Genomic DNA, 23,407 nt, shown 5'->3' with positions numbered 1-23,407 from the left:
GCTCATTTTTTCCCTGAAATTTAAGTCTTTTCCAGGAGTAATTTTTGCCTTTTTTGAGTCTTTCAAAATAACTAATTGCTATGCAAATAGTGTGTATTTAAATTGCTCTGTAATCCTTCTTTTCACAGAGCTTACAGATGAGTGCACTGAAATAAACGAGTGTGGTACTATATAATTTTATACAAATGGTGCATGTACCATTTAAATTTCATTATGGAAAGCCTTCTTTTTTGAATAGGAAATTTGACTTTTTTGTCTAGATAGCTGACATGACGTGATTAGAGACTTGTCTCACAAAAATGGTTATATAGCCAAAATTAAAAGTTTATTTGGTAAAAAGAAAAAACGCAGTGGTATTGTTCCTCTTAAAGTGGTCGTTTAAATAGCACCAAAGTATCGCTGTAATTTGTGCAGTTAAATTTTGAAACAGCAAGGTTTTTTAGGGGAGTTTAGCCTTCCTTGCTGTTTTTCCCCCTTCTTCCTCCTCTTCTGGGTATGGGAGAGTCTTTCTGACAACAATCACAAATCCAGCGACCTAAGAAAAGAAAGTTATCAATTAATGGAAAACTACCTTTTTTTTACTAGCTCATCTAGTTATACACCTTTCACCATTGCAATAGATTCTCATCAGTTTGTAGCACTTCTTTTAACGTACAGAAACAGCTCTTTAAAATGTTAAGGATCTTTCCTAAAAGATACAGAAAGCTGCATGTGAAATTCACCATCCCTTGCAGACTCATTGTGTGTAACAACTGGTTACTCTTAACCCGGAAGGATGTCGAGAAGTGCCAGCACTGCTAAGGCAGTGCTTATTAGAAACAAAAGGACAATGAGGTTGCAAGTTGGATTTTCATGTGAATGAGTGCAGTTCAAGGTTATGGGTGGTTGGTTGCTCACAGCTGAAAAGAATGGCAGTTGAAGAACATGTTATTGTGCCACAGGGTAGGAGGGCTTGTTTCCCAAACTGGTGTGCAGTGCAGTTGAGCAGCAAGCACAGCGCTGCACAGAGCAGCACTGGCAGGGGCTCAACACCAGACCTTGTACAAAAACCCATTAACTGAGGGAACAGTAATGGGTTGAGTAAAGAGCAGGAATATTAACTATTTTTATTACAACAACTGTTATCACAGAAGCGGCTTTGCTGGTGTTATAGTTTTGTAGGAATATAATCTGTTTTGCTTAGATTCTCTCCTTATGTCCGCCTGAAAGTTGAATCAGCCACAAAACCTGGACTAAAGTGAAAGCAAGCTCTAGTGCTTCTGCAAATAGGAATATATCTTATATTTGAGGTAGCAGTTACAGGGAATACTGTCACTGAATATTTCATTGTGAACTTCACATGGATTTAGTATCATATGAAAAGCAATGCTGCTACCAGTTACGTCTCTGAAGCTTTCTTTAGCAGGCCAGGAAATAGCAGTGGCCAGGTAATTAAAAGCTGCCTGAAATTTAGGTACCTCACTTCCAGCTTTGACATCTAATAATAAAAAAGGTAAGGAAAGGTGTTTACAAATACTATATTAAGCATACTTTTAATTTATAAACTGAAAGTAGCACACTATTAATGTGAAAGCTGTATTTCAGCAATATGCAGCAATACAGGCATCTTTACAGGTTTCTTTTATTTAAAGAGGTAATTATTCTCAGTATTCTGTGGAAATATATATTTAAAAATAAAAAAAGCACTGAATGCATCTGGATTTTGTTTTAAAAGCCAATTATATTTCCTATTCAGGAATTAAACTGTGCAAATATACAGAAATAAAAAATGGGACTGCACTGGATGCTTTCCAACATATTGTTGGTTTTAAACTTCTTTTGAAAGCAATGTGTCTATTCTGACAGAGAAACCCCTGGACTCAGAGGAGATGGGAAGAGAACAATTAAATCTTTATTACCTGAGGGAATAGCGTCAAGCCCCACACAAAAAGTGTGATAACCACGGTCACATACATCACAGAACATCATTTCTTCTTCGTGGTGAGGCTGCCCACACATAATGCACGTTTTACACTCCATACATTGCCAAGGGTAAGTCTTAATCATAGCAACAAGCTCCGAGGTCATATCAAGGCAAGAAGGGTGGCCTAGATTAAAACCAATATTATTACTATGTCTGAAATAAAATGTACGATTATTTTGACTGCTTTTACAGAAGCTGAGCTCACCTCCTGGTGAGATCTGATAGTGCATGTAACATATACTATATATAACATTAAATAGGAAGCTTTAATGATGGAGAGAACAGGCAATGGGACTGTTGTACATGAGTACAAATATTTCCGCAAAAAAATCCGTCAGAAATAATCCCTTGGGAATCCAGTTAGTGCATACAGATACTTACCACTGTTGTCACACTGGGAGCAATGTATAAGAGCTTCAGCCTTTCCTTTCTTGTTGGACTCCTTACCCTTCAGACAAATTCCACATATAGCATTTGGAATGACCTTTGGCTGGAAGGGTAGAAGAGGACTATAAATTCATTCCAGAAGAATTCACAGATTTAACAGGAAATCTATCTCCTCAACACTTAACATTCATGACTTATCTGCTGTGTGAGCCTTAGTACATATGACAGTAATTGGCAACGAGTGATGTTTAAACAATCTTTGATTAACTACATAACATTTAACTACATGTAGTGAGCACTGTGCAGATTTAACTGGGGTAGAGCATGTAGTAGCATCTTCCTCTGAGTTCATCAGCTAACCATTTTTTACATGTAAATTACATTACTAAAAATGTTGGGGGGTTGTATTTTTTTCCCCAAAATAGAATACCTCCTTATAAGTGTCTGCAGATTTTCCATGTGGAAGAAATTAAATACACTTTTCCCTTTGCACTGACTCACTAAATAAATTTAATTACTGTATCTCTATTTAATTTCTGTATCTCTAGTTTTAAAGTATCTGGTTAACTATGTTATATACTGTTACCCTTCCTTCTTGTGTCCAGTCATAACTGCAGTAAGACATACACACTGTTGCATCTAAGTATAGTTGTATAATATTTCTAAGAGATCATCTGGAGCGTACTTGAGATACATTAAAAAAGTAAGAGAGAAATAGGGTTCTGAGAAATTGAGTAACATTTGTGTGTTAATTCTGTATCCAAACCCAAAAGGCAAACCAACAGAGTTCTAATCCAATGATGATCAAAGGTGCTACAAAGCATTTCAATTTTCAGAGACATCTTGATGAGCACCAAGGAACAAACCAAGCATTTCAGATACATTTCAGTACACCATTGAGTTTTGAGTTGAGTTTTCACTAATTTCAATATAGTACTCATTGATTTTAATGACTACTGCCAGAGTTTTGAAAGCAAATGGTGCTGCAGAGACACAGCCACCACAGGGAATTCAAGGCATATCCCATTTTCTCTGGAACCAAATGGCTCATCAGTGAGCAAGAACCATTCCACTCGTTGAGTGGGGAAAAGAATGAGTTTAATGAAGAAAAATGTATATATTAAAAAAATGTATATATTAAAAAACAACAGCAAAAATGTATATATTAAAAAACAACGAACAAACATAATACAGATTTTCTGTAATGCTATTTATACTTCAGTGGGTCTATTGCCCCAGCCAGTTTTTTTATTCTAGCATCTATATCTAGTGAAAATAATAACAGTAATAATCTGAACTTAATATTAAGTAGTCAGGACATTGCCTAAAGATACATGAAGCACTCCATCTGTTCAGTTGGTTTGTTTTTTTTTTTGTGTGTGTATGTATGTGTGTTAAAACACAGCTATTGTCTCTGATATTGTCTGGTCTAAAGAGTTTTATTTCAAAAAAATCACCATACCAGCTCTTCATTTGGTAACTTCCTTCAAAAGATGACAGAGGCATTCATACAGACTTTTTTTGCTTATTTATTTAAAAAAAGCATTGTCAACCTGTTTTATACATAAATATAATAAAACAATAAAAGAAGTCTAACATTCACAAATGTCTCTACAAAGTAATAAATATAAAGCAAAAACACACGTTAGATCTTTTACTGTTAGCTATTCTATGTGTCCTACATGTATACCTTTATACCCTGCTCCTCTCAACAAAAGTGTCACATGCTTAAACTTTGTCAGTGTTCCAGCATTTACCCTTCTGTTGTTCAGCCTACATTCTAATTTACATGGTGGTGTTTTTTTCATCTATTTTCTAAGTAAAACAAGCCTTTCTAGAATAGCAAGTGCACTTCTCTAACCAGACTTCTAATTTGTTACGGATTTGTATCTCACTGCCTCTAATATTCAGCAGCATACTCCCTTGTACTCCATCAAAACTAAAGTGAGCTACTTTCTTGTCACTGTACTTGCATCAGGATATGTGCATTAACTCTCTGCTCTACGTATTTCTAAAGTCAGACACTGATACAGATGCATTACTTCAAACTGCTTCCATCTACACTTACTTCTCTAAATTATGTTTATTAGAAATTGTGCATTTAGGGGGTGGGTAGGACAGGAATCACAGCCTATTAATAATACAGTTCCAACAGTATGGAAGTAATTTTTCTTTAAGAAAAGTGGAAGAAAAAAAAAAAAGAAAGATTTCACATTTTTTAACAATTCAAGTTCTGCCACCATAAATGGCTTTTAGAAACACTACGAGGATAGTGTTACCAAATCCAAGTGGGAAGTCACAACATCCCATCATTAGAGTATACATTGCTTTGTACATACTCATCTAATCAGGGTAAGGATGGGGGAGGAAAAGAATGCAGGTCAAACAGACAACTGCTCTCTCTGTCAGTTTTAATCTCCATGCTGCTGTGCTGCAGCTCTCAAAGTCAGCATTCCAACTACACCGTTTTTTAAGGTCTTATTCTGAACACAAAACACTCCACTTGCATATACAAAGACCCAAAACCGAATGTTGTAAAATATAGTTTCTCAATACATTTCAGTTTTATGTGCAAAAAAAAAAAACAAACAAACAAACAACCCCCCCAAAAAAACAAAAAACCAAACCTCCTTTACTTTCAACAATACCCTGTGTGTACAGTTGCAATAGCCAGTCCTGCAGCTACTATGACTTGCTACTTGTAACACAACAAAACATGTAACACATTCTAACCTTTCCTTGTTTAAGAACTGACAATAAGAATGCCTCTATAACAAAATACATTATTTCTTTACTTAAAAATAACTCAGTGGAAATGTGTGAATCCTGTAATACTCACAATGTGGCTGTAACTGTACATTTGCATTCTGATGTCATAGCAATTATCCTTCAATTAAACTACAAGTAACCAAGTTTACTGTCCTACAAAAATAGTCAGATATTAGAGAACGATACAGAACAAAAGTGTTACAAAGATTTAGAATTCACAGGGACATTAACATTTTAAATCAGTTAAGCCTTCAGCTCAAAGTGCCTTAACATTCAGGCACATGTGGTATATAGTTATCTGGTGTTTTTAACTAACAGACAAGAATCTTTCTGCCTTACCAGCTAAAGCAGCTCATATATTTGAGTTTACTGACAGCATTTACACACTCCCACGAACAAGAAAGCCAGTCCTCTCAATATTCCAACAAAGCATCACCACCTTGACCTATGAACAGGCTGATGCAGGGAGGAAACAACTGCCACTGAAAAGATGTGGCATCATGAATGTCCAGTAACAGTGTGTTACTGATGCAGTCAGTGACTCTGAACCCATAATTGCTATGGAATGCAATGCTGTATGCAACCAACAGAACTTTAGAAAAAAAGTTCTGTTTTTTAAAAATCTTCTCTCTATGCACCCAAAAGGTCATGCATAGATTAAACTAATCAAATACTCAGGAATCTCAAAAGTTAAGTGCAACTTCTTTCTGTAAAACAATGGCACACTATCTCTAATGTTAAGTTAAACAAAGCTAAAAAAATGTCAAGTGCCGTTGCAGGATTTCATGTTCATGGGAACATAGGTATGCATTCTGAGTCCACAACAATTTGTGAAGTTACATATAAAAAATAAACTTGTGATACCACAGTCTAAATCTCCATAGTTTGCATATTTCTTTAAAGTTTATGAAAGACAAAACACAATCAGAGCTTGACATCTGTTATGAACTTTCACAGTTACTGTATGTAGAGAAAATTTATCAAAGCTGTTCAATTCTTGCTGTATATTAGCATCTTAATTTATAGTTTGTTGTTGACTTGGTGGCTATAAAGAGTTTTGAATACAGAATGAAAACCATCAACAGCAACTTCTCTTGCTGAGAAAGTTTCTTGATACGTATGATTTTGCCACTGACAGCAAGCTTTCTTTTTCATAATCTCTCAAGATGTACTCCTGTTTGTTCTATTAACTTTGTTTAATGTAATGTTTTTCTTCTCTATGGGCCTACTCCTGCTCCTTTATATGTCAAAGGAAAATTCTCACTCCTTTCAGTGGAACAGGATTGGACAACATTAATGTTTTAGAAGCGTTGTTACATTCAAAACACTTCTTGTTAAGCAGAAAAACAATAATGATGATGTATGCCAATTTCTGTTTCTTTTGAAAAGTATTTTATCGATCTTTTTGCCATCTCATTTCTTTTTTCAATTATTATACAGTAATACTGATGATGTGGGTCTTAGGTTTGCTAACTGCTGCTTCATAGCTCAAATGTATTAACATCCTAACTGAGGCAGATAAAAGCATATTGCCTACAAAGTTTTCTACGTAGCATGAACTACATAAAAGCTCTTTTCCTTATACTGTTAAAGTGGTTATGTAGTGTGTTGCCTGTACGACTGCAGCAAGCTCCTTGCCTTTCATCCCATACATTATAACATCTAAAGATGAAAGACTATTTAAAATGAACATTATAACAACATGTTCAGACACATAGCTGCACTTTAGAGCACTGATCTCTAGGTATGTACTAAACAGTACAAAAAATAACGGACACCAAGTGCTAGTTTTGAACTGGCAAGTAATTCTGACTGGCATGTCAATGTCAAGGCAGACAGAAAGATGTAGAGTTCCAATGACCGATCCACAATGGATTTTTCTAGTGTAATTGCCTAGGAATCAGAGAAGTTAACAGAAACAGAGGCCACTGTATGGCTAGAGTGCAGGAGAGGCCCATGTGAAATGAAAGCAAAAAGGCAGTAAGGAAGCAAACGTTGGAACACACAACAGGAGAGCAGCTAGTGTAGTACAGCAAGCAGAAGTTCCGTAATACTGAAAAACAAATATTTCAGGGAGAGGCTGGTCAGTAAAGATGTTCAGTCAGGGGCTTTTTTCTTCTACCTTGTACCCAGGAACTGATTTGGATAATACAGAACGTTTTGAACCATCTTTTCTTGGAGTAGCACTTTTGTCTCTTGTTTTTTGTCTTCCCTGAAAAGAATCCTCCTGGTTGTCTGTGGCGCAATCACCTTCAGATACATTGCCAGATGAATTGTCCTATAATGAAAATACCATAGCTATATTTTTTACTCTTTTGGATAGACAGACAAGTCTTTTGTATGCCCTTAGAACCAACTGAGGTAAAAGAAGGACATATCTTTCCTTCTACAAAAGCATGGGGTACATCATGATATAAAACATCTTTTCTCATAACCTTCTTTATCTATTTTTTCACATGCTAAGAGACTGGCATCAGCAAAAACAGTAATGTTTTTCAGTTATCTTGATAGCAAAGTGGGATACACTACAGTCTAGTTCTTTGAACCATTTTCCTTTGTAAGTCAACAAGAAATCAACTGTATGCAAGATACTGTTTACATAACAAAGGGCCAGTAAAAAGTTAAAAGTGCTCTGGCCACGTATTGAAAGTTTATTACCAAAGAGCACTATCTCAAATTAAATACGTGAAGGTTTTTTTCTGCCACCCTCATATCATATTTTCACCAGGAGCACCCTAAATATTTAATGTGGATTGCAGCAGAAGAATGCCATCAAAGGCAAAACATGCTTCAACATTTAATACAGAACCAAATATCAATTTCATGCTGCAGTTAAAGAATTTATTTTTTTTTTTAGGAATGGGAAGGTAAGAAAAAGGGGAAGAGGTTCAAAGAAAGTGAGAGACCAACGTAAGCATAATCAAGAGCAGCAGCACAAGATTTTTCTCAGAGAAGCATTAATAAAAGCCTCCAAAAAGCTCCAGCAGAAAACAACCCAATCAATCACATTTATTACACTAAAAACTGAAAGGCCATGTAACAACGGTGCCCTACAGTAACTGGCACCCTGCACAAATAGAGTAATTCACCTATGCCCCAGAACCTAAACTCAAAACAGACAAAACAGACACAGGGCAATAGGAGGAATGTAACAGAAAAGCAAAGCTAACTACATGGCAAAACGAAATTGTATGTTTCACAGTTGTTGGTTTGGGTTTTTTGGTGTTGGTTTTTTTTTGTTTTGTTTCTTTGTTTTTAATTATGGCAGGTTTATTTAGGACAAATCCATTAAAACACTACAGAACAGGAAAACTGCTACCTGACTCCAACAATGGAGAGGGGATAAAAGGAAAAAGCATGTTATAGGACTCAACAGGGAGAATGGTAGACAGCTCAGGACTCAGGAGAAGAGGCTTGAGAACTGTCCACTTTTGCATTCAACAGATATTTTGGCCAAACAATACCTTCCAATGATTACTAAAGAAGCCCTACTCTGTATCATACTCACTTCATAAGAATCTCCTTTCAAATATTCCCTGTACCTTTCCAGCAGAAGCACATTTTCCCTTCTGTGTTCTCTCATCAAAAAGATATTTGATATTTCAGTGGAAAATGAAAGGATAACCTGCTCAGTCCAATTACTTTTCTTCGTCATTAAGAAAAATGGAAGCCAGCAGAAAAGGGAACTAGAGAGTGATTAAAGATCAACTCTTAAAACAAATAAACAAACAAAAAGCCCTCAACTTGTAGCATGATTGAATCAATTTTTTTTGTTGAAATTTAACATGCCAAGTTTACTTTTTCTTTCCCCAAAATACAAGCAAAAAGGGCATAGTAACACTACCACTTGCTAGTCTACAAGCTGATCCCTCCCCTTCTTCTCTAGTTATGAGTATCTTGTGAATATTTAATAAATTTTCATATAGAGAAATTTAATTTTTTTTTACCCTCTATCAATTAACCACTGTCTAAAATTTTAGTCAGTTGAAGTAGACATTGTTAAATGCACCTGTGATTTTATATTCTATTCTTCTTAGAATTTAGGGTTCAATTTCTAGAAAATGGTCATCACCAGTACACCAACACCAACATACCAATGATTTAGTAGTAACTGGACAGCTCATCTGAAGCACAACTGCTCCTGAGCATCTACAAACACTACCAAAGTAGGTATGTGAAACTTCCGCTTACATTCCAGTGACAGCCAATTTGAAGTCTGCTAAGTAGAGAGAACATACACACCTATTAAAGATGTATCAGAAAACAACAAAACTGCTTTCAAACTTTTCTTTAAGCTGCAGCAATACAGTAGATGTTTCTGTATTGAATACTTCCTGCTTCTACTTCACAGGAAAATAAACAAGGCTAACAAGTCCTCTGCTTTAGTGATAGAATACATTCTGTGAAACTAAAATAGCAAAACATGCTGAGAACAGAACTGAAATTCACTTTTCTCAGAAATGCTAGCAGCCTGTTACCTGAGGAAAATGCTGTAAGAAGGAAGGTTCTTCAAAAATTAGTTAAAAAGAAGGAACAAAGGGCCTGATATTCCAAAGATTTGTTTGACTTTAAAAACAGAGCAAAATGGAAATTGAAAAGTTATAAAATAAAAAGAAGTACTAAAAAAGTGGGTATTTTGAGTTTGCAATTCTACTTCATTTTTCAAATGTTAAAAGATTCTAATAGGAAATCACTGAAACTTAAAAAAGGTGAAGAGAAAAGATTATTTTCGTTGTTGAAAGAATACTTTCAATTTGTCTCACCGAATTGCCTTTGGTTTTCCGTTTCTCGTCACCTCGCCCTTCCTCTGCATCATCTGAATCCCCATCACTGTCTAAAGCAGGCAGCTCTGGATCCAAAGGGGGTTCATAAAGAGCTGTGTTTAATGGTAAGTAACGAAGTTCATCTGGAGAGTATCTGAAGTTAATAAAACAAATAAATGAATGCCTGTGCACTTTATGCATAGATGTTATTCACAAAATATAGAATAAAATTAGAGAGAGAGAGAAAGAAATACAAATAACTCCAACTCTCCTTTTCAGGGAAGCACAGATAAATGTGCAGTTCTAGAAACATAGGAAACTTATTTATTCTCACAAATGTTATGCTATTTAGTACTTGTCCTCTTTGTGTAGGCAGATATTCAAGGAACACAGGAAGAGTGTATTTGCAACGTTCCAAACCTGAGCAATCACAAAAGGTCACCTGAATGTCTACAAATTTTTAATCAACCCATGCCAACAAACCATATACTTTGTTTACAGAAGTACACAGCATCAATTCTAACCAGGGCACGCAAACAGTAGAGTCCAAAGCAAAATAAGTAAAGATGACATATTTCAGATCACGTTTCATGATTACCAAAGGGGAAAAAACTGCAAATAAAAATAACTACAGGATAACATCAATATCTAACCAGATTATGTGAACGGGCCAAATTTCAGGCTCCACAATACATTAGAGGAGAGGAGGGGACACTCTCCTAGCAACTATTACATATGTGTTGCTAACAAAAGCCCATATGCCGTGCATTTATTAGACCAGCATGTGCCTCAAGCATAAGTGTAATTCAAAACCTGACTGCAAATACACTCAAATGTTTTCCATCAGCTAGACGAGGAGATCAGTGGAAAAGAAATATCAGTTGCAATGCTCTTAAAATACCTTTTGTAGTACTCCTGGAACTGGCCGGGTATGAGAGCCACTGGATAAGGACTAACCTTTGTTCTCTCTGTAGGTAAGATTTTGTATTTTCCTTGAGGCACCTGGATGATCTGTTGTTGAACACAAAACAATGAAGGTCTTGTTTCGCAAACTTTTGAGCTTTCCTTACCCTCCATTCCCTGCAAATTTTGGGCATTCCAGTCTATACCTTTTACTCAATTAGAACAGCTACCTGAGCTCTCCCATGGAAAATTTAATTCTTTCAAATGACAACAGATCCCACTCATAAAGCATTACAGATTTAAGTCCAATCAGGACGTGCTTGGTGAACTGAAAGAGGTAAGACTACTTTTAAGGCCAAAACCAGATTGTAATGCTAAAAAATCCCATTAACAACACAAATACATGAAAAATAAGCTTGTAGAAGCCTTCTTTAGAAATGAGTCGAAGTAATTCCATTTATCTTGTTTGCAGCACATCACTATCAGGAAAATGTTATCTTTCCATAAGATACTACTACACTGTAATAATTCACACAGAGAAAATGTAATGCCTAACAAAAATAAGGGCATAAAATTTGACACAAAGCATTATTTTAGATACACAGTTTACTTTTTAACTCAATATATTGTTCAGAGAGATTTTCAGAAGAGTTCCAAAAAGAACTGCCCATTTACATGAACAGATATAAGAACAACAGAAGCTTCTTAACCTAAACATCATCTTAATTTTATGCATATTAGCAACAACAAAGTAAAAGCTTCCTCGGACAGAAATTAAAAAAAGTTTTATATTAAATGCATTTGAAATTATTATTCTTAACCATGCTGTGAAATGGTTAAAGTTCCCATACGTCTGTAACAAGACAAATCAACCCCTGGAATGATAAAATTGTTAGAAAGGCTCTAAGAAATGCTCTTACTAAAACAAGCAAGGAGCTACGTATTGACACTGATAAAAAAAAAAAAAGATTTGCCTACATGTGTCTGTAAATCAAAATAGGCTCTTCTTTCTTCCATTCGCTCTCGATTTAAATTACTGTTGAATTCTGCAGCCTTCTTGGCAGCTTTTTTAATATATTCTGGAACTTTACTGGCTTCTACTTTCTGTGTGTTCTGCTGCTGCATTTGCTGAAACAAAAACAATTTAATTAACTTACACACATTCCACTACCAGTTTGTGAACATATTTTTATATATTCCAAGTTACAGATCTGGTTCACTTAACATATGCTGTTTACTCACAGAGTACTCTTTATAATGATCTGTTATTCGTTGACGTTCTTTCTCTTGCAGTATAACAGAATACTCAGCATGTTTGGCAGGGTATTCTTTAATCATAAGATCAATTACTTCATCACTACGCAGAGCTGTTAGACCTAAAATAGATAAAAGCAATAACGATGCTATTTGGAAAAACTAAATGTGGCTTATTTATATCTCACAATCATCAGCTGAAGTTTTTGAGCAGCTAAAGACAATAACCTACTGTGCACAGGGCTTCACTTTCTCTCATGTAGGTGTGAACTTAATGCCATTTAGCTTTTGAGGTTGATTAAGGCTTTGATTCTTCCCAGGGAGGAAAGATTCATTTCTTCTCTTGCTTACAGCTACAGAATCCAACCTCTGTGTTCACACTGACTGTCACCTACTAAATGCCCCTATGAGGCACAACCTTTGTTGAAAGCAGGACCTGGTAACATGTTAGCTTCGGTTCCCCTTGTATTGGTGAGTGGTTTCACTATGTTGCACTATTTAATTGTGAGGTTGGGTTCTCTATACAAATCAAGAAAGAACCACTGTGAGGTCAGTTCATAGCAGAAAACTGCACACAGATGCCTGACTCCTGATTAAAGTATTCCGAGTTCAAAAGTCAGAATGTGTCACTTTGCAGCTATCAAGTCACACAGACCGCCTTTTCAAAAGCTTCCAACGCACCTAATCTCTGTTGACAACAGGATGGAAGTTGGCATATGTTATCACAGGGACATGCAGCAGCACATGCCTCTACAGTATGCTTGAGACAGAGCATAGCATTTTGCATCTACTAATAAAAATTGGATATTGTTAAATCCTGCATACTTAAATAAAACTTTCAAGAGAGCTGGCAGGTGAGAAACAAAGGCAGTGCACCAAGGACTGTTAATTTATAAACTGATGTAACATTTGCATAGATCCATGGGTACACGGGAAAAAAAATAGTGACAGGCATCCTTTAATTTTTAACATGCTTCCAGTCACATGTATTAGCACAGGAAGAACAAATACCTGAAGTTCTTTCAATACAAAATGCATTCATGACACTGTTCTATTGCATATACATGCAAGTGGTTTAATATTCACCCTTCTGACATCTAAGACGTCACAAGATCGCCTGTATAAAATACACTAATGTTCACTGAGTCACAGCTAATTCAGCTGAACAAAACAGATGAACTTTTTAGTTGAAAAATGATGCTGATCTTTTTCTATATGGAGAAAAAGGCTCTCAAAGTAAAACCTATGTTGTAAATAGAACTAAAATTTATTGTTTATGATAAACTGAGCATTGATTTCTTTTGGCCAATTTAAAGAAACTAAAAATTAAATATAAACTGGTTTTCATGTCAGAATTTATATTTTTATTAGTCAGTGATTCACTTCTCTGCCAAACTGAATCACATTTTCAGTGTCATATTTTATACTCTAACAAGGAATCTTTTTTTGTTCTCTTACCTAATGTGCACTGAGTCTCTGTGATAACATTTAGTTCTCTGAGGTAGAGTTTCTCCTTGTGAGATAGATCTCGTCGTTCTAGATCTTCAGAGAAAATAGAAGAGAAAAATAGCAACAAAAGGGTATAAAGTTGCTCAAAATCCCTCTTAAACAATGTCAAGGTATTTTGAGAATTTTATTTTCAGGCAATGAGTCTGCACTATACAGGAAACGGAATACAGAGTTAAAGCCAGCTTCACAGTAAGAAATCACCAACAAAATACTTCAGAATAAAGCTGCGGTCAGACTCCAAAAGCTACTTGCTTATCTAACACCCAACCCATTCTTTTGTACATATTTTTCAGTGGCAAGACAGAAAAGTCTTAAATTACTTTGAAAACTGTAGGATACATTTTCAAAATGCCAGTAACAAAATCCAAAAGTACAACACACAAAATTGAGATCTACTTTTGCTATGGTCTTTTTTAATTAAACGGACTATTCTGCACTCAAAAGAGACATAGAAATTACAGTCAAAAGGTAAGACAACAGATTTTTAGAAGAAAGAACTACAAAAACAAATACCTGGATATTTTCTTTTAAAGGAAGTCACACCCAAATATTCACTAACTTGCTCCTGAAGCATATAGTACTCCCCTGTTTCATCTGGTGGCCACTTGTACTCTATCAGGTTTTCAGCAGGAAAATAGCTGTAGCTGAGCATAAGAACAACACGAGAAGAAATCAGAGAATGCTGGGAGAAAAAGACCAACAGCTACTTAGACTACTCAATTCAGAAAATAAAACAAAGAATATGAAAGAATGGAGAAGAGCTAATGCTTCAGCATATCGAACAAAACAGTAAGAAAGACTAGCAATAAAAATAGTATTACGCAAGGTCCTGACTAGAAGTTTCACAGCTCCGAGAACTGTCCCCTGAGCCCATCCGACGTCTTTTGGATGGCTGGCTGCCATCATTGGAATTTTCTTCGGTGTCATCCTGAAACAAAAATGCAAATAGATATTAAAAAAATTTAAGTATTCAATGGGTAATTTAAAACATCAAAATCATTCTGAGACAATATGAAGTTTAGACATACCTGAAGTACTGAGCTATTTAATAAGTCTCTACACAAAGCTGACAGGATGATCTACACAGCAAACAGAAGAACTGGTACACAGCTTATGAGAAAATCAAGTAGCAAAGGCTTTTTGTTTATGGAGGCATTCAGAAAAAAAAAAAAAAAACTAAAACTAGTGACTAGTAACACTGTATTAAGCTGTTCTGAAGTATTTGCTGCAGATGGAGAACAACATATCTGCACCCTTCTTATAATGGGGGCCTGCCACAGTGCCCAGATGGGGCCTCACAAGGGCAGAGGAGAGGGGGCAATCTCCTCCCTCTCTCTGCTGGCCACCTCTCTTGTGATGCAGCCCAAGATACCGTTGGCCTTCTGGGCTGCAAGAGCACACTGCTGGTTGTGTCCAGCTTAAATGACAGTACCAAAACTTTGATAAAATAGGAACAGTGTCATACTGATTCTATTAATATGCATGATACTTTTCTGAAGTATTTGAAACAAGTGGAGGACAACTGAACAGAAACTGGAGCCAGTTACTATGTACTTTAGTCTCAGGAAAAAGCACCCAAGACTTTTTGTTTACTGTGCCATTTTATGTTATTGTTAGAAGTGCACTTTTATAAACTCAGTTTCTGATATTAAATCTATCACTACTGCTATTATACTTGAGATGAATTGAGTAGCTTTTAAGACTCCCTTTATAAATGCTGAAGTAACTTTTTCATTTCAATGAAATATCAAGAATTAACTAGAAAACTAGATTGTATGCAATTTATTGATGCTGTTTTGCTAACTTGCAGATCTGAATCACGAAACACTTTCAGTAGCTGAAGAGCTAGTGCAAGCATCTAATTTTGTGCTAAGAGCAATGCTACCATTTTGGACGGCTGCTTTAACAGCTTTCAAGCAAAGCAGTTAATAGTAGCTTTTGTTTTTGTTGTTGTTGCTGTTTTGTGAGTTAAGTGTCATTCCTGAGCTGATTTGATTTAGGTGGTCAGTTTCTGATGAGCACAGAAAGTTACAGTCCTGTTACCAAGGAGTTTTGGGCTGGGTTGTTTGACCCGGATCTTGAATTTCCATTTAGATTGTATTTACAAGGGAGGAAAAAAAGCGTGTTTGGGTATCTCTTATTTTTTTCAGGTATGCTGACTGATTCTCTTCCTTCCTCAGCTGGAAGTTAGATTAGACTGCTCTTCTCTACAACTAATAAATGCCCACAGCTCATTCCTTCCTTCCACACAGCACGCTGATTGCACTCTACAGTTTACAACTACTGGACAAGAAACGCAATTATTAAAGTTACGTTTTCCTATAGCAAAGCTGACAAGATGCTTCAACACATTCTCAGGAGTAAGGCCCTTGCACCAGTTTCTCCTTTCTGCTTCCAAGTTTTCTCTTCCTCGCGTTTACACGACCCGAGCACCCACACCGCCTCCTCCTCTGCTTTCAGTTTCACTCGCAGATCGACACAAAACACCCCGGGAAACCACGCAGGCCGATGCAAAGGAGACTGCAAACAAGTGAGAACATTCGCACAGCACTGCAAAGCGCGGTGCAGCCCAGCCAGCGACGGCACCGACAACAAGGGACAGTTCAGCAAAAAGACGCGGCCGAAAAGAGGCCTTCCCCGCCTTGTAAACTAAGCCACGCCCAGCACAGCCGCACGCCTCCCTGTTGGTTGGCTCTTTAAAGTTACAGAGCGAAGTCTCTCTACGCCAATCAGCTCCGAGAGCTCCGCCACGACGCTTTATTTTGTAACCGGCAGCCGGAACTGCCCGAACCTCCACCGAAAGTACCCGCGGAGCCGCGGCCGCTCGCAGCCGGACCCAAACTTGGCGGGGCGCGGCGCTCCATCGCGGGCGGCACTTGTACGAGCGACGGCGGCCGCACGGCCGCTCAGCCCCGGCCCCGCACCGCAACTTCGGCCCCCGGAGCCCGCCCCGCCGCGAGGACAGCCCGGGCTCAACGCGTCGCCCCGCGGGGGTAGAGGGAGCTGGCCGAGGCCTCCCTCCGCTCGGCCGCGGCCTCAGACCGCCGCCGCCGCGCTCACCTTCAGGGACTGGTTGCCGGGCGTGGCCGGGTCGCTGTCGCAGAGGCGCGGGGACAGGACGGCCGCCATCAGCGCCGCGGGGGCCGCCGCCGGCTGGGCGAGGAGAAGCGCCGCCGCCGCGCGCCCCGGCCTCGCGCCGCGCCCGGCTCCGCCCCCCCTCCCCCTGCGGGGGGTGGCAACGGCCCCTACCGGCCAGCCCGGGCACGAGCGCGGCGCCTCGCGCAGCTCCTGCTCCGCCCCCCTCCGGGCTGCCCGCGGCGACCCCGGCCCGCGCCGCCGGACCGGCACGCGGCCCGTCCCGCCCGCCGCTCCGCGCGGGCCCGGCGCCGCCGCTCCGCCGCTGCTGCCGCCGCGCCCTCCACCTCCTCCTGCTCCCGCCGCCGCTCGTGCGGCCGCGCGGCCCAGCCGCGAGCGCGGGGCCGATCCGCCTCGGCAGCGCTTGGGCAGCAGCGCGGCGCGCAGGGGCAGCATCCCCCGGGCGTGGTGGGCGCCGAGCGCCGCCGCGGTCCGGCGCGGGAGCTGGCCCCGGCAGGGCTGGGCTGCTTCGTCTCCGGCGCGTCAGCCGGGGACGAGCTACGTTTGTGAACCATCCACCAGCGCAGGAGGGGTGTACGGGGGGCGGGGGGGAGCACTCGCAGGAAGCCGGTGCGAGCGCTCTCCCCCCCGAGGAGGGCGTTTGAAGCCGGCCCCGCCGCTGCGCGGAAGGAGCGAGCGCGCCGCCGTCAACCCGCACCCCCTCCGGCCGCGCCCGGCGCCCCTCCCGCAGCCATACCTGGCAGGAGAGCCCCCGTCCGCTCCGCGCCTCGACCCGCACGCGGCCCCGCCCGCACCGCACCGGCGAACAAAGCGCAAAGCCACTCCCACGCGGGGACCGCAGTCCCCCGCCTCGGGCCGCCGCCGCGGCGGACAGGGAGCTGCCGCACGGCCGGCAGCGAACGCCCAGCGCTCCCGCCCGCGTCGTGGGCCTGGGCGCCGCTCCTTGCAGCAGGAGAGCCCAGACGCGGGCACGTTCAAGGGTAACGCCGCCACCTTTCTTAAAGATTTACGTGGAGCTCACAACAATAGAAATGGTGTGAGCGCTCCCTTTCCCTATACAGGGGTTCTAAAAGCAGGTCTCCGCGTGCCTCACAGATCTGCCTTGTTCTTACTAGCCGCCGCTGTGCTTGCCGTATACAGCCCGTTAGCAATAGCCATGCTCCTGAGCCCGTTGTCTCGCCCTTGCAAGCTGCTTGCAGAATTCAATACTTACCCACTCGCCTGAGCACAGCAGTACTTAGCACAAGCCTAACACCCAAGGAAGCTACTGATCAAACTCAACCCCTCCCAGGCGTGTGCGTGGAAATTTACACGAATCAAGTGTGCAAAACATAGCTTCCCCATCACATTCCTACCTAAACTGGGATTTTATCATAGATACAGCAACAAAATAAATAAAGCCCACTTCCAAGAAAACCATTACCTACAATTTACTGTAAACATTCATTAACTCAAGGCATGCAGCAGACATGCAACATTCAAAATTTTCTGATGTTTTGCTTTTCACCAGTTGCTTTGACTTTCACAGCAGTGCTCTGACAGATGAAGCCCATATGTATTCAACCATACACATTTCAGAAGTTATTTTTTACTAAGAAGAGTGGCCAAAACTATATCAACTCTCATGCCAGTTTTATTATTTTAGTGCTAGATTTTGGACTGGTGCTATTGGGAAATGAATAGCATGAAAATTCCCAATTACACCAAGTACTGTGTCACACAAAAGCAGGTGCTTCTTTTTGTATCAGTCGTAATAACAAGCCATTATCAAAGCCAGTGCAATGAAAGTTTTGGTTTCATATTTAGCTGAAATCCAGGTGTCTCGCTGAACGTCCGAGACCCATCTGCTGGCAACCTAAAGGAAAGACAAGACAAAGCTATTAGTGAAATTATTTGTAGCACTATTTTTGTATTTCAAAAGAACATGCTTTGTTCCACAAGTGCTGACATAATTGCATGACTAGAGCTACAGATAGTAAGAAAAATAACAGTGAAAAATGAACAAGTGCTATTTGATACTAAAATGCAGATTCTTCCTTCACGTTAAAGGTCCCACTACAACTGACCCAAAAGCGTCTACACCAAAAACTCAGTTCTGTCACATTCACTTGTTAGCACTTTAGCATACTGTAACATAACGCCAAGAGGCATCAGTGTTGGCAACAACTTCAGCTAAGTAGCTGCTCCCCTCCACCTCCAGCAGCTCTCTTAAGCATACTTGCAGCTATTCTGAGCCCTCAACTTTTTTTGGTAAAGCGCTTTTCCAATCTAAACTCTGTGAAAATTGACTACTGAAATAAGCATGTTCTCCATAGAAAAAAAAAAGTTAATTTGGAGCATTTGAGTAAACCATCTCATCCTACAGCTCCACACCCACACAGTGCAGATTTAGAAGCAGCATACTGTGACACAGCACTGGGAAAGTGGGTAGACGAAGGCCTTTCACAGACTGAAGACAGCATCCCTTCAAATATTGTTTCATGGAGTACATTAAAAACAAGGCATGTTTCCACCTTAGTGAGAACATGAGTGTTTTAAGAGGTGATGCCCTACACAACTACAAGTGCTCTCCAGCACTCAGGAAGAGACCAGAAAGAGCACAGAAAGCCAACGCAAGCTCACAGTACTGTAAATTTACATTTAAATGCTTTTATTTTGGGGGTACAAAATTCAGCTCATGCTTGTCAAGTTGCGGTCCCAAGAGCATCCATTTGGAAGCAACAGCAGTTAAAATAGTTCCCCTTCCTTTTGTTGGCACCTATTCCTTCCCATGTCACCCCATGCTACAGCTGCACTGCATCTGGCACTGACATGCAATGGCCAAACTGGCAAACAAAGTTCACTGGAAAAAGGGAAAGAAAACATTCACTGCCATCACACAGTTATACTGACACAGCACAAGTGGAAATAACCGGTTGACAGAGATGCATGGGCTGCTTACCTCTGTTATTGCCCTCAGGAAAAGAAGAAAAAAATAAATGAAGTAAAAAAAAAAACCACAAGTAAGGAACCAAACGGCTCCAAGACCACCTCTTGTTACTTTGCTGAATGTAGAATGCCTAGGAGATTGCATACAGTTGTAAAAATTAATTTTCAATTTTGAAAAGAGGAACATTGTGAATAAGGTGTTTGCTCACATTTATTGCTTGACCTGCCTTCTCCACAATTAACTCTGTTACCACATACTTATAACGGTCAAAGCCCATTTCCTTTGCAGCCATTAATATTTTTTCTGAGATTGAAGCACACAAGGATGGACTGGAAACTGCATTATATTTGGCATCTTGAATTTTATCCTATCAAAAATAATATTGAAACATCTTAGTTTTCATCCTTTGTGAGAATATTTTACAGGTATTTTTCACTAAAAAACTGAGTAGAAGAAACTATTGAGTATAAATGATACCCTCAAACAGGAAAAGCTGCGCTATTTTTACTCTAAAAATGTTTTATCTATATTTTGAAAGTGACAATTAAACATGCCCAACCAATCTCCATTCAGTGAGCAGGGATGTATTATTCATCTCCAAAATTTAGGCACATATCACTGGGAGAGAGCACTACAAACACCAGCTGAAGGCACATTTTCAGAATGATTAGAGTTGGTGGCAGCTTTTCAAGGTATCACTAACAGCTACGTTTTAACTTAATAGATTGCTCTCATTCTTCCCTGAATAGCTTTCATAGACAGTGGTCAGACTGTTGAGGACACCAAGTATATTTTATGCAATACACATTATAGTCATAGAAATAACTGAAGTAGAGTTTCACAAGTTCAAGATCAGGTCTTTGGGTAGCCGGATACTTCAGAGATTGAGCTACTTTGAACTACTACAGCTCACTCCAGTTTAGAAGTGGGAAGGAGTATAAGGAGCTTCATCTTGATCATAACAGCTTTGTGGCTACCCTGCAGAACAAAGCACATTTATACTATGTGTGTGCCAAAACTGAATGCCTGCTAAGACTTATGCACATGCTTAAGCAACTTCCACTGTTCCATTCATATAATCACTGCAAGACAAATTACAGTTGCCAAAAAATAGACAGTTCATAAAGACAACTTTACCGTTAGTATTGCTTGAGCTTTGTCTCTTATTAAGCAATCTTGAAATTTATTATATGGCTCTAGTCTGTATGTATTAAGATACTTGATTTTTGCAGTAGTTTTTGATGAATCCTCGCAACACTCTTTTATAGGAGGTAAGCCTTCATAATTTGACAGCGTCCTCTTTCCTTTCATCTGTGCAAAATAAGAAAAACTCTGCATTACATATCAGTGACCTACTGTTTAATGGTTTCTAAAATAAACAAACAAAGTTGTGGTAATAGATAAAAGGGAACAAAAACAACAAAACAGTCCAGGAGAAAGTTTTGGAAAACTGATGCTGTCTTTCAGGCTATTTTGAGCCCAACAATCTCACTTAAAAGTAGAGCAGTACTTCTGCTCAATTTTCATTTCTTTTCCACAGAAACCTAAATTTAGATTGTACTTTATCTCAGCCAAAAAAGAAAAGCACACCATACTAGCACCCTACATTCACCGTGTTTTTAGATGAAAACAAAAATATTTGCTTCATCAAATTCAATATTTTGAAATACCTGCTCAAGATCCTCATTGAAACTTCATACACAAAACCTCAAATACATGCTTGGTTTGTTTACTAGGAAATTTTACTTGCCCTATTAAGCATATGCTTTATACATTAACATCTTCATCTGCTAACTTAAAAAGTACTATAATGTGCAAGCTTTGTAATTTTGGTTGGAACTTAAAAGCAGAATGGTAATTATTTTTTGTGCATCATCAGAATTCTGAAGATCCAAATCATCTTCCCATCCAGCTTCTGTAACATAATTCCCTTCAGCCCCCCCCCCCCCCAAAAAAAAAAGCCTTCTACAAATACAAGTGGCAAGATTAATGGTACATACAGGCATCATCACCTGCTGTCCCCCACCACTGGCTTAAAACAGAGCAGTAGAACAGTAAGCAGAGAAGGACATAGAACCAGTGAGACTGCAACAAAAGCCACACAGTGGTCACCCATATCAGTTACCTTGTAACTACTTCCTAGTTTTGCCATTTCTTCAGTCCCTTGCTCTACTTTCTGACTACATAGAGAACTTAGACCAGAGAAAATGAACAGCTAACTCCCAAAAGAGAGCATGAGGGGGGATACGAAACCACAGGGAAAGGTCTACGCTGAAAGGAACAGAAAAATAAGATGTATGCTTATGGATAATGGAAAAATCTAATACAATTTTTCAGAGAAGATGCATTACTTAGAGGCTCACAAGTCTTTCAGTCAGAGGAGTCTAAGAATAAGGGAAGCAAAACAGTTTCTATGATGTCACTTAAACATTAGCCATGCAGACATGAAAGACATTACCTACACCTTTCTTCTGCTTCCTTAACTTTAGATTAATTCTGCTAAGAGCTACCTATAGCCAGTTGGCATAGACTGCTAGCATTACAACCCATTTGTTGATACCATGTCACAGAATTATAGGGATTGGAAGGGACCTCTGGGGATCACCACTCCTCTGACGAAGCAAGTTCCCTACAATAGGTTGCACAGGAAAGCATCTGGGAATTTTTAATATCTCCAGAAAAGGAGATTAATGTCAACAATTCGAGCTCTGAATAGTACTCACACTGCTCTAAAATGCAAGTAGATAAATTTCCATTCAGACCATAGACTCATAGTCTGAAACTCAAGAATATAAAGGCTATAATCCCTACCTCCTCATTGCAAGTCTTCTTGGAAGAGAAAAAAAATATATATAATTAAGAAATTGCTATCTGAGCTACTCATGATCATCTCAAATTACTTGGAAGGAATTGAACCTGTGAAAATGGTAATTCATTGATCATACAGTTCAATTAAGTCACAAGATCTTCAGCCTTGCAATTATAGATAGAAGAAAACATGTCTACAGCGCACAACTTCACATAGTACTCTTATAAGACGTTTAACAGCAGGAATGACAGAAGCTTCCACAAACATTCCCTTCTCTATAATAAACTATTTACTAATAAGGCAACCAATATCTCTAAATAGTGATGTCCTGCCTATGAAGAACTGAAATTACTTCTAACAGGTTTGTGGCAATATTAGGTAAAGCATTCACAGGTAGGACAATTATCACATACAGAAAGAATGGAACTCACCTAACTAGTGAAGGGGCTCTCTGATTACACAGCACTCCCTCACAGAAAGCAGCCTACATCCAAGAGATACCTTCCTTTTAGTGTCTGGTTCTTATGTGAACCAGGAGTAGCTCCAGCTTGGGTGCACCCCTTCTGGTGTCATGGGGAGCACAGATACAAACAAGTTGCCTGTTGTGGGGTAAATAACTCCCAAGAATGGTACTCCACAAAGAAATAGTATAGATGATAGTATATTTTGAGTAGTTCTATATAGATAGGATACAAATAATACAAAAGAGAAGATGTCTCACCTTCAGGATGACAAGGCTTGCATGGGACTCCACGTGGGAGGGAACTCCAAGAAGAGATCCTTCCCTGGTGGTGGTCAGCCCTTAAATGGGGTTTGGGAGAGGTGGAATCAGGCTCCACACCTTCCAATCACACAGGTATATCACCTTCACCTGTGGCCCCATGGCTGACTCGGTGCTCACCTCAGGTTCAGTGGTTCAGGCCATGATTCAGCAGTTCCCATACACCTGTGCTCCCTTGGCCAGCTGCACCCCTTCACCAGGGGCTCAATCACCAGTTCAAGCCCTGACCTAACAGTTCCTCTAC

General features: G+C 39.6%; 2 protein-coding genes across 3 annotated transcripts; both read right to left on the bottom strand.

The window, feature by feature from the left end:
* Nucleotides 1-303: 303 nt before the first annotated feature.
* PHF10 (PHD finger protein 10) lies at nt 304-16,760 on the bottom strand. 2 transcript variants are annotated; one of them, XM_065730749.1, is made up of 12 exons: nt 16,609-16,760; nt 14,370-14,476; nt 14,062-14,192; nt 13,498-13,581; nt 12,028-12,161; nt 11,764-11,913; nt 10,784-10,893; nt 9,883-10,036; nt 7,242-7,397; nt 2,345-2,453; nt 1,899-2,087; nt 304-535 (listed from the first exon to the last, which is right to left on the bottom strand). In XM_065730749.1, the coding sequence occupies exons 1-12, from the start codon at nt 16,675-16,677 to the stop codon at nt 450-452; spliced, it is 1,479 nt and encodes a 492-aa protein (XP_065586821.1). In that variant the 5' UTR covers nt 16,678-16,760; the 3' UTR covers nt 304-449. The 2 variants fall into 2 exon arrangements, with proteins under 2 accessions (XP_065586821.1, XP_065586813.1); XM_065730741.1 differs by lacking the exons at nt 7,242-7,397; nt 13,498-13,581 and having other exon boundaries at nt 16,609-16,757.
* Nucleotides 16,761-18,270: 1,510 nt separating this feature from the next.
* Nucleotides 18,271-23,265, bottom strand: DYNLT2 (dynein light chain Tctex-type 2). Its single transcript, XM_065735861.1, has 4 exons — nt 23,248-23,265; nt 20,711-20,884; nt 19,782-19,940; nt 18,271-18,499 (listed from the first exon to the last, which is right to left on the bottom strand). The coding sequence occupies exons 1-4, from the start codon at nt 23,263-23,265 to the stop codon at nt 18,389-18,391; spliced, it is 462 nt and encodes a 153-aa protein (XP_065591933.1). The 3' UTR covers nt 18,271-18,388.
* Between the last annotated feature and the right edge of the window lie 142 nt (nt 23,266-23,407).

Source organism: Cyrtonyx montezumae, unplaced genomic scaffold (genome assembly GCF_038088225.1).
Source record: "Cyrtonyx montezumae isolate F1298 unplaced genomic scaffold, pur_monq_1.0 scaffold_0, whole genome shotgun sequence".
Classification (NCBI taxonomy): domain Eukaryota; kingdom Metazoa; phylum Chordata; class Aves; order Galliformes; family Odontophoridae; genus Cyrtonyx; species Cyrtonyx montezumae.
Note: the sequence above shows the minus strand (reverse complement) of the source record. Positions and strands in the feature narration are given on the sequence as shown.

What these genes read in the sequence shown, in the direction of transcription:
- PHF10 (XM_065730749.1), bottom strand. Translation starts at nt 16,677, where the DNA reads ATGGCGGCCGTCCTGTCCCCGCGCCTCTGCGACAGCGACCCGGCCACG. An exon ending in ATTTTGATTTACAGACACAT is followed by an intron (nt 10,894 to 11,763) that starts GTAGGCAAATCT and finishes GTTCAACAACAG; the next exon opens with ATCATCCAGGTGCCTCAAGG. An exon ending in CTCCCAGTGTGACAACAGTG is followed by an intron (nt 2,088 to 2,344) that starts GTAAGTATCTGT and finishes GTTTTAATCTAG; the next exon opens with GCCACCCTTCTTGCCTTGAT.
- DYNLT2 (XM_065735861.1), bottom strand. An exon ending in AAGCTCAAGCAATACTAACG is followed by an intron (nt 19,941 to 20,710) that starts GTAAAGTTGTCT and finishes TATTTTTGATAG; the next exon opens with GATAAAATTCAAGATGCCAA. An exon ending in AGGCAGGTCAAGCAATAAAT is followed by an intron (nt 18,500 to 19,781) that starts GTGAGCAAACAC and finishes TCTTTCCTTTAG; the next exon opens with GTTGCCAGCAGATGGGTCTC.